Below are 10,964 nucleotides of genomic sequence, written 5' to 3' on the forward strand. Positions count from 1 at the left end.
GCTGCTGTAAAGCTGTTTCTTCATTCCACATCTCAGCCTACAGGAACAGCCCTTGGTTAGTGTGTTTACAATCAATAACTCTCTACAACAGGTGTTTTCTTTGGTATTTGTCCTTGGTACAGTAATAGAAGTAAAGTAATTTATATATGGTTTGAACTCTAGGCAGGGAACAGGATACCTTATATTTCTTTTGCCCCAACCTCAAAAAATTATTTTCTTCATTCCTCCTCATTATGTTCCTTTTACATACCTAAAATTCTTCCATTTAAAAAATATCAGTGAGGGGATCCCTGGGTGGCTCAGCAGTTTAGTGCCTGCCTTTGGCCCAGGGCACAATCCTGGACTCCCAGGATGGAGTCCCACGTCAGGCTCCCAGCATGGAGCCTGCTTCTCCCTCCTCCTGTGTCTCTGCCTCTCTCTCTCTCTCTCTCTCTATGTCTATCATAAATAAATAAATAAATCTTTAAAAAAATAAAATAAAATAAATATCAATGAAAAGAAAACACAGGGACACCTGAGTGGCTCAATCAGTTAAGCTTCTTCCTTTAGCTCAGGTCATGGTCTCAGGGTCCTGGAATTGAGTGTGTCATGTCCCCACCCCAAAAGCACCCCACCACTGGGCTCCCAGCTCAGAAGGGAGTCTCCACCCGCTTATGCACGCTCTCTCTCTCAAATAAATAAAATCTTAAAAAAGAAAGAAAGAAAAGAAAACACAAAGATCCTGGAACTATGAAGAGGAAATGGACAGACATACATAGACTGTGCCTCTCACCTCCCCGCCTTTCTTCCTCAGTGAAAAGTACTTTTCCTTAGGAATTGTGGGGAGTTTGGCCTTTTGGCTTTGCTCTTTCTTTAAGACTCGGCTCTTCCTATCTGCTTTTTTACCTTTAAGTTCTTTTGAAAGTGGTTTATTTGCATATTCAATATGATGCCAGACACAGATATAATCGAAACCAGGGAAGCATAGGAAAAAAAAGAGGGAGAGGGAGTGGTCCCAGTATCCATGCTGATATTTAAAAGTGAGGGAGGGTGAATAAATGATAGAACAGAAGGGTTGGGCTAGGAAGAGGAAAAAATCCTTGACAACTTTGATGGCTGAGTGTGAGACATTGCAAGGGAGTTACACATGGGAAAGCTTAATGTTAGAGGGATTTAGTGAGATGTAATATATTAGGGATTTATTGCCTATACATTTATCAAAACTATTTTTTTAAATTAAAATATGTCTTCGGTCCACATGGACATTTTAAACTTTATCCTCCTGGGTAAAGTCACTGTACCCTCCCCATCAGCCTGGCTGATTATCTCCACCTCTAGTCACATAAATGCACTGTGCATACAAGCCTAAGTACTGCATTTACCAACCCAGTCCGGTAAGGATTGAAGTGTCTGACTCTCTTAGGAAGCTGAGGATAGAGACCATGTTTACTCAGCTTTGTGACTATGGTGTCAAGCAGGATGCCTTGGCATGGATCAAATATTGTACAAAACCTTTCTTGTATAAACAAATACCACATGGATGAATGTTCAGCACTCATCGTACAGCTGGACTTTTAACTTTTCCTACAACAAAATTAAAAACTTTATTCACAACGTGTTAAAAAATGACATTCAAGGGGTGCCTGGGTGGCTAAGTCGGTGAATATTCTGACTTTGGTTCAGGTCATGATTCCAGGATCCTGGGATCCAGCCCCTACATGCTGCTCCCTGCTCAGAGGGGAGCCTGCTTCTCCGTCTCCCTCTACTGCTGCCCCTGTTGTGCTCTCTCACCCTCACTCTCAAATAAATAAAATCAAGAAATAAGTAAATAAAAATCTTGAAAACAAAGTAACATTCAAGTTATGGGATAAGAGTATCATTTAGTGCTCTTAAACTGAACGACTGTAAGCTCCTCCGGGAGGGTACATACACGTTCCTAGGATTATTTCTGGAAGCGGCAGAAGGGCAAACCACTGAGATGGACCTCACTCCTCCCGGCTGCCTAGAGAAGCCCCGGAAATGCCCCCGGGGGTGGGCACCGCAGAGGTCGGTGACGCACTTCCGCCCTGGTTTTTTGAGTACGTTTTTTGTCACGGGTCGAGGCGGGCTAGGTGGAATTCGTGCGGGCGGGAAAGGTGTTGGAGGGGACCCGGCAGGGTAGGGTTGGGACGGGATAGTCAGGATCCTCTGTTCTGGGGAGGTCCGATGAGTTCCGGGGTTTTTTGCAGAGTTTGCCGTCCTGTCACCTGAAGGCAGAACTCCGGGAAAGTCAGCACACGCCGGAGAAGGATGAGTTCGAACTTGACCGGGAGTCAGGTCCGTGACGCCGAGTCAGGAGCCTGGATGGCAGCCGCGAGGTCTCTGCGTGATGGACTTCTGATAGTGAAAGTGGAGGAAGACTCCCCCGGAGGTCAGGAGCCCGACCCGCCGGGGAGCTGTCAGGATCCCGAAAAGTCGCGACAGCGTTTTAGGCGGTTCCGGTACCAGGAGGCGGCTGGACCCGAAGAGGCGCTCACCCGGCTCAGGGAACTTTGTCGCGGGTGGCTGAGGCCGGAGCTACACTCGAAGGAGCAGATCCTGGAGCTGCTGGTGCTGGAGCAGTTCCTGAGCATCCTGCCCCAGGAGCTTCAGGCCTGGGTGCGGAAGCACAGTCCGCAGAGCGGGGAGATGGCTGCGGCCGTGGTGCGCGCTATCCAGGGAGCGCTTGTTGGGGCCTCCGCCCAGGTGAGGAGTGGACGTGTTCTGGTGGCGGGGGTGTAGGGAAGAGAGGCGTGCCGGATGCTCTGAGTTTCAGACCTTCTTTCCTTACATTTTGTCTGAACTTCAAGATGCGCGTGAAATTTTATTTCCGTAGGAAACAGTGACAAGTAAATACAACCAGGATCCTCGAGTTATAGACCTCCGTGCACAAAACCAACGTGGGAGTATTGTCTATCCATTGTAAGACACCTTCTTATCTAACTAGATTATTTGAGGGAGAAAGATGTCAGATGGAAAGCGGTATCGTGTCATTGACTACTTAGGCTAGAACAGCAGTTTCCTACCACTTTGTTTTACTTTTTTTAGGAGTTTGGCGACCCCCTCCTCCTACAGGTGATAATGGAACTATAATGGAGTTAACTGATCATGCCCATGTGATGAAGACTCCATAAAAAATCCCAGTGGTGTGAAATTCGGAGAGCTTCCAGTTGGTGAACACATCCGTATACCCCGAGGGTGACAAACCCCAATTCTGTGGGGGATAGAAGCTTCTGTGCTCCAGACACACACACCCCCAAGACCTCACTATGTATCTTTATTTGGCTGTTTATCTGTATCCTTTATCATATCTTTTTGTAATAAACTGGTACACCTAAGTGTTTCCCTACTCTGAACTCTTCAGGCAAAGAGTTGAATTGGTAGGGAGAGGTCATAGGAACCTCTGATTTGAGGGCATGTTGGACAGAAATTGTGAGTAACCTGGAGATCTATTAGCTGTGATTGGCTTCCAAAGTTGCAAGGGGAGGGTAGTCTTGTGGGACCGAGCCCTTAACTTGTGGGATCTGACTCTATCCTGGTAGATAGTATCAGAATTGAGTTAACCTTTAGGACACCCAGCTGGTATGAAAGAATTGCCAGAGGTGTGAAAAACCCCTACATCTGGTATCAAGTGAGGGAAAATGGTAGTGAAAGTATTCAGAGCGTTGAGAGCAGAAGAGAGGCACAAGAGCATGATTTTCTTTTACAAAGAAGCAGAGGAAAAAAATTTTATTATACTCAGATCTTAGAAACAGGAGACACAGCATGACATTCAGAGCTTCCTGGGAAGGATACCAGGGTTGTTCAGAAGGCAGAAAACTGGAGCAAAGGGAAGGTTTAGGCGAGAGCCTCTACTGAGGTTTCCCAGATAGACTAGGCAGGACCAGTGGAACAGTTTAGGATTGGTTGGTTTGAATAATTTCAGCAGGCTCTAATATATGGGGCTTGTCCTTAGTTGGCTGATACCTGGTTGTAGGATGATTAAGGCAGAGGAATGTTGCCTCCTGGAGCGTACAGGTCAGGTAGAGTAGGTATGGCCTGAGATTAAACAGTCTTGACTGAACCTTTTGTTCTAATTGACTAGCCCTGGGAAGGGCCACCTCTCTATCCAAAAAGATTTTTTTTTTTTTTAGATTTTTTTTTAAGATGTGAAAACATAATATACAGAACATTTTAAAATATATTTCCCTTTCCTTTTGTTTAGTGAGAGATCCTTGGAGTCAGTTTGTGACCTGTCATCGAAACCTAGACAGACATCTACCCCACACCAGTATTAGAACCTTCCCTTCCTAAGAACTGTGGTTTTACCTTCTGTGAATGGTCAACTTACATTTATTTTTTTAAAAAAGATTTTATTTATTTATTCATGAGAGACAGACAGAGAGAGGCAGAGAGACAGGCAGAGGGAGAAGCAGGCTCCATGCAGGGAGCCTGACATGGGACTCCATCCAGGTCTCCAGGATCATGCCCTGGGCTGAAGGTGGTGCTAAACCACTGAGCCCCCCGGGCTGCCCAGTCAACTTACATTTAAATAAGCTATCTCAAAAGATCATCCTGCTGGATAATTGTCTTACTGTGCAGTGGTCAAGGGAAGCACCTGCTGTCAGTAAGCTACTTTCATCTTCTTAAATTATTTGTTTGCTTTCACACATGGGGTAACCGTGTCTCAGAGGCAGCACTGGAATTTGGGACTTCCTGGTTAACTGTATATTTTTCATTTATGTCAGATTTTCCATTTTGATAAATCACAATGATGTAACTCAAATGAAGACTTTGCTCTTTCCCCAAATTAGTGTAGATAGTCCACAGAAGGGCTTTTCAAGTTTGCAAGAGAATTTCAGCCTCTGTCTACTTTGAAACTCCAGTCAGTAGAAGACACTGGAAAAGACTCAACAGCCATGGCTGTTACTTGATTCCTAGGGCTTCCTGCTCAGTGGTTGCAGACTCCTCTGGAGTCTGGCCTCATCCTGAGATTAGTGGTCACTTATGCTGTCCCAGGACAGCAGGTGCTGAGTGGAGGTCTCATGTTGTTTCAGGAATTGGTGAAGGTTGAGAATGTGGCTGTGTCTCTAACCTGGGAGGAGTGGGACCGTCGGGACGCAGCTCAGAGGGACTTCTGCCCGGAGAGCGCACTGAAGGATTGTAGAAACACGGTCTCGCTGGTCTCACAGAGTAAGTGCTGACTTTGTTTCAAGCTGTGTGTGATTTGTGGAGGGCTTGCCCTAGAACCATCTATGAGCCACTCACACACACAGGTTGAGAGCTGTTAGAATCTCTTTTGTGACCCAGCAGGACCTTGCTCTTCTGGATTGTTAGGTGATAAGTTCAGCTTTTTTTTTTTTTTCTTGGTTCGTTTAAATAAAACACATACAGAAAAATATAATGGGCACCTGTGTGTCTACCACTGGGGTTTATCAAATTTTAATATTTGGCCATACTGGCTTCATTCCCCCCCCCCCAACAAATAATGTTAACAATTATAGGTGAAATTCTGGGTACCCTCCCTGAAGCTGTTCCCCTCACTCCCTCTTCAGAGGTAACCAGTATCCTGATAATGGTATTTATTTCCATGCCTATTTTATATTTTTTACACGTACATGTGGCTACATGCACACAAGTTATTTCTCTTTATATACACAAAAATGTGTATACATATATACATGTATATATGTGTATATATGTGTATACATATATAAACGTATATATATATACATACATATATATATGTATGTGTATATATATATATACGCCTGTAGGATTCTTTTGTACCTTGCCTTTTTTCTCCAACATTACATTTTTGAAATTTATCCATGTTGACACACGCAGCTCTAGTTCATTCATTTTAATCCTTGTGTATCTCATTGTATGAATAGTCCAAAATTCATTTATCCACTGTCTTATGGACATCAAAGCTTCTAGTTTTTCACTGTTATAAATAGCATTATATTGAACATTCTTGAATCATTCTGTGTTCATATATGGAATTCCTAAAGTTGATAGACTTAGGCATGTTTGTCCATCTTGCTGTTCAGAGGACTATAAGCACTTTGTTCTCCTACCAGCAATATAAGAGAATTCTTTCTGTACATCCTAGTCAACATTTGGTGTTCAGCTGATGGTGTGATATAGTAACACAGTAGCTCACGTGTTCCTTTTTTTTTTTTTTTTCCATGTGTTCCTTTTAGAACATTACATCACACCTCTGCTCAGAACCTGCCATGGCTCTTTCTTTTCTTTCTTCTTTTTTTTTTAGATTTTATTTATTTATTTCTGAGAGACACAGAGAAAGAGAGGCAGAGACACAGGCAGAGGGAGCAGGCTTCGTGCAGGGAGCCCGACATGGGACTCTATCCCAGGACTCTAGGATCACTCCCCAGGCCGAAGGCAGGCGCCAAACCCTGAGCCACCCAGGGATCCCCGGCTCTTTATTTCACACAGAGTAAAAGCCTAATGTGACAAGGCCCCATTGCCCTGCCCATTCCTCTCCTACTCTGCCCCTTGTCACTGTACTTTAGCTCCACTGACCTTGCTGCTCCTTGAACATGGTGGGCATCCTGCCTTCTGTTTTTTCTCTGTTTGATGCCTCCACTGCACAGACTTCCTGACTTGTTTCAGGTCTTTGCTTAGCTGTCAGTCTTCAATGAGGCCTGACCTAACCATCATGTTTAATACTGCAGTTTGCCTTCCAGTGTCTCCTCCCACACTGCTGACCTATCCCTTGCCTTCTTAAACTTGGTCCATAGCATTTATCATACCCTCTGACTTCTTCCATAATTTATTTTGTGTTTATTTTACTGTCTGAGCACCCCTTCTAGAATGTAAACTCCACAAGATAGGAGGGGTTGTCTGTTTGGTTCTAATATATCCCAAGCACTTGGAATAGTGCTTGGCACACAGTAGGTGCTCTGGTATCTTATTGTTTTAACTTGCATTTCCCTGATTGCTGCTGGGTTAAATATATTCAGATTTTTGTTTTGGACATTCTGTTAAATGCCTGTTTATATCCTATTTCCCTTCCTTTCCTGTGTTGTTGTTTTTTTTTTTTTAATTGCTTTGTGACAGTTCTTTGTTTTTTGTTGTTGTTGTTGTTGTTGTTGTTTTTTATGATAGTCATACAGAGAGAGAGAGAGGCAGAGACACAGGCAGAGGGAGAAGCACGCCTCATGCACCGGGAGCCCGATGTGGGATTCGATCCCGGGTCTCCAGGATCGCCCTGGGCCAAAGACAGGTGCCAAACCGCTGTGCCACCCAGGGATCCCCAGTTCTTCATATTGTTTATATTAACTCCGTTTTTACTGGTTATATAAGTGGCTTTTCTTTTTTCAATGACATCTTTAGTTATGTAGAATTAAAAAATTTTAATATATGGTTGACATATATGCAGGGGTTAGGGGCAACTACTGCCCACCCCCCACGGTCAGAAATCCCCATAAAACTTTTAACTCTCCCAAAACCTAATTACTCCTAGCGTACCATTGACTGGAAGCCTTATGGATAGCATAAACAGCCAATTAACACATATTTTGTATGTTACATGTATTATATACTATATTCTTACTATAAAGTGAGCTAGAGAAAATGTTCTTAAGAAAATCATAAGGAAAAGGAAACACTCTTACAGTACTGTACTGTCTTTACCAAAAAATCTGCACATTAGTGGGCCTGCAGAGTTCAAACCCTTGCTCTTTTTTTTTTTTTTTTTTAAGATTTTATGTATTTATTCATGAGAGAGACACAGAGAGAGAGGCAGAGGGAGAAGCAGACTCCATGCAGGGAGCCCGATGTGGGACTTGATCCTGGAACTCCAGGATCATGCCTTGAGCTAAAGGCAGACGCTCAACTGCTAAGCCACCTAGGCATCCCTCAAACCCTTATTCAAGGGTCAACTATGGTCAGATTTTTCAATCTCTTATTTTGTGATTTGTGTTTTTCCAGTCTTAGGAAAATACCAGACCCTTCTCAATCCTGATCCCAACTTTGCAGAGACAACAACTCTAAAATCTCTTATGTGTTTTTCACTGGCATTTATTTTCATATTTCTAAATAGGACACTTATTGTGCAATTTCAGATATTATCTCTTGACTGTCTACTGAGGAAGACAGGAATTAGGTCTCTCCAACATGCACACATTTAGCTGTCTGTAATATTGTCATAGTTAAATCAGTCCTTTTTGTACTTCAATGTATAATGTTTCAGTGTTCCACCTATAAATATATTATCTATATTTACTCACATAGCTTATGATTATATGTTTTTTTTTATTTTATAACTTTTAATTTTCTCTGGAATGAATAATGCTTCATTTTGCATGCACTACTTTTCCAACTATTGAACACTGGTTCACCCATAGGCTCCCTGTTAGAAATGCAAAACTATGTTCATGTGTATCAGATATGCCATCAGTTTCATTCTCCCCTTGGAAGAATCCTCCAGAAGCTGCTTCTGCTCTAATGTGAATGGGCTTGTCTCCATGCCTGTTACACAGCTGTTGTCCCAAAAACCTTTCACTATCACCCTGGAATTCCTTTTCTCTTTCCTGGACCCCATCATTTTCATCCTTGGTTTACCCACCTCAATTTGTTGGAGAACATCTTCCAGTATCTTCCAGAGAACATACACTTGGGAACTTAATTTTTTGAAAGTTTGCAGGTCTGAAAATGTCTCTATTCCTCTCCCACATCCAGATCATAGTGTAGCTAGATTCTCTACTAGAAATGATTTTACCAACAGGATGCCGGTGTGGCTCAGTTGGTTATGCAAAACCACAACCCTGAGATCAAGAGTCACAAACTTCACCAAATGAGCCAGCCAGGTGCCCTTTGCAGAAGTTTATTTTATTTTTTTTTATTCTAATATCCCAATAGCTTATTTTTGCTTTTGTTTTCCTTGCCTCAGGAGACATACATAGAAAACAGCCGATTCAGATAAATTATTGCCTGTGCTCTCTTCTAGAATTTTTATGGTTTCGGGTCTCACATACATTCTCAGCTGTGCGTGATGCCCCCAATCCAGAATTTATCTGGTTCAATCTCCCTGGGATGTAAACTGCAAAAATTCTGGTTTGGGGTGGAATCTGGTGGTTTAACTGCTCTTTTATAGACTTCTAGTGCATCTTAGATTTGTCTCCCACCCAGACCCTACCTCTAAACATTGGAGGCACATGGTATGTCTGTTACCATAACTCATCACAGGAATATAATTTATCTTGTTAAAACATCCTTCATTCATGGGGTACAGGCTGTCCTGCCCTTCTTGACACCCCTTCCAGATCTGCCTCTATCATGATTTGTGATTCCTTTAACAGTGGAGTGGGGCAGGGGGGAAGAGATGGGTTTGTGGGTGTAGGCACAGGCAGGTAAATATGAGCACATCTGGCAGGTTGATTCAAATAACTTGAGTGGTTGATGGAGAATATTAAAAAGATTTGGGGGGCGGTTAATGTACTACAGTGCTTGCTTGTTTCACTCCTGCACAGGGATGAAATGTCAGCCTTTTGTTGTTGCCTTTAATGTTTCAGATTTGGAGACCAGAACCGAGAAGAAAGAATTTATTCCAAAGCAAGAAATCTTAGAAGTAGAGCCACAGGGGCAGCTACAAGAATGGTCCCCTAGGCTGGCTCCCCTGTTTTCAGAGTGTGGTGATACCCACGCAAACAGGGTAGAAGAGCAGTCAGGACATTCCTCACCACTGAAACTTGAAATTTCTCCTGAAGAGGAAGGACTCACTAGCACCTCAGATCTCAAGAATGGTCCCACAGAAGAGAGAGACTCCAAAAATAATGGATTTGGAAACAGTGCCCGAAGTTCAGACCTTGTTCCTTGTCACCACCCCCAGACAGCGGAGAGGCCCATTAATGGGAACAAACAGGGATACGGTTGTAAACTGAGTCCAGACATGTTAAGACATCAGATGGTGAAACCTCACAACTCTCTTGACAGTGAGGAACGTTCCCACAGGGCAGGTCTTTCTGAGACCCGGCAGCAGTTCCGTGAAGAAAGACCTTATAAATGTGATCACTGTGAGAAGAGTTTCAAACAGCGTTCTGACCTTTTTAAACACCAGAGAATCCACACGGGAGAGAAACCCTATGAATGCCAAGAATGCAGGAAGAGCTTTAGTCAGAGTGCCGCCCTGATTAAACACCAGAGGACACACACAGGTGAAAAGCCCTACACCTGCCCCAAATGTGGGGATAGCTTCAGGCAGAGCTCACACCTCAACCGGCACCAGAGAATCCACGTGGGAGAGAAACACTTCAAGTGTAATGAGTGTGGGGAAACCTGCCGCACTGCCAACCGTTTCAGACACCAGAGGATACATAGAGGGGAGAGACCGTATACATGTGAAGAATGTGAGAAGAGCTTCAAACGGTGCTCTGACCTCTCCAAACATCAGAGAGTCCACACTGGTGAGAAGCCGTATGGGTGTTCTGTATGTGGGAAGCGCTTCAGTCAGAGCGCAACCCTCATTACCCACCAGAGGACTCACACTGGAGAAAAGCCTTATAAATGTCTTGAATGTGGGGAAAGCTTTAGACAGAGTCCACACCTTATCCGACACCAAAGGATCCACAGAAATAAAGTCCCACTGTTTTGACATGCCTGCTGCCTGGCTATTTTGGTTTGTTTCCATTATCCAGAAACTACATTCTTTGGCATTTGGAGTATTTCAGTAGATTGTGGATTGAATTTCCATGGGCATCACACCCAAGACAGATTAGTCACTCTGACTTGAGTCTCAGTGCCTACCAAAGTGTCAAGTTGAGGCACGAATGTGTAAGTGGGGAGCCAAAGGATGAGGTGGTTCCATGGAAGGGTCTCCTGACAATAGCAAGGGCTGACACGTGACAGTTTGGTCCTTGTCTCTTCCCTCTTCTTACCTCCACTTTCTGACCCAAACCTTGCCCACTCTGCTTACTTCTCTAAGAAATAGTTTAGCCACAGAATTGTCTTTCTGCCTCAGTGCT

The 10,964-nt window shown here is 43.7% G+C and overlaps 1 protein-coding gene across 5 annotated transcripts; it reads left to right on the top strand.

Annotated features, from left to right (window-relative positions):
• Window positions 1-2,070: 2,070 nt before the first annotated feature.
• On the top strand, window positions 2,071-10,598 carry ZNF394 (zinc finger protein 394). 5 transcript variants are annotated; one of them, XR_005986777.1, is made up of 4 exons: window positions 2,071-2,703; window positions 2,834-2,919; window positions 5,034-5,169; window positions 9,516-9,528. XR_005986777.1 is itself a non-coding variant. In XM_041748419.1 (3 exons), the coding sequence occupies exons 1-3, from the start codon at window positions 2,269-2,271 to the stop codon at window positions 10,592-10,594; spliced, it is 1,650 nt and encodes a 549-aa protein (XP_041604353.1). In that variant the 5' UTR covers window positions 2,071-2,268; the 3' UTR covers window positions 10,595-10,598. The 5 variants fall into 5 exon arrangements, 4 of the variants coding, with proteins under 4 accessions (XP_041604353.1, XP_041604354.1, XP_041604355.1 ...); XM_041748419.1 differs by lacking the exon at window positions 2,834-2,919 and having other exon boundaries at window positions 9,516-10,598; XM_041748420.1 differs by lacking the exons at window positions 5,034-5,169; window positions 9,516-9,528 and adding an exon at window positions 3,046-3,335.
• Window positions 10,599-10,964: the final 366 nt, after the last annotated feature.

This window comes from Vulpes lagopus, chromosome 3 (assembly GCF_018345385.1).
Source record: "Vulpes lagopus strain Blue_001 chromosome 3, ASM1834538v1, whole genome shotgun sequence".
In the NCBI taxonomy this organism is placed as follows: Eukaryota; Metazoa; Chordata; class Mammalia; order Carnivora; family Canidae; genus Vulpes; species Vulpes lagopus.

What these genes read in the sequence shown, in the direction of transcription:
- ZNF394 (XM_041748419.1), top strand. Translation starts at nt 2,269, where the DNA reads ATGAGTTCGAACTTGACCGGGAGTCAGGTCCGTGACGCCGAGTCAGGA. An exon ending in TTGTTGGGGCCTCCGCCCAG is followed by an intron (nt 2,704 to 5,033) that starts GTGAGGAGTGGA and finishes ATGTTGTTTCAG; the next exon opens with GAATTGGTGAAGGTTGAGAA. An exon ending in GGTCTCGCTGGTCTCACAGA is followed by an intron (nt 5,170 to 9,515) that starts GTAAGTGCTGAC and finishes TTAATGTTTCAG; the next exon opens with ATTTGGAGACCAGAACCGAG.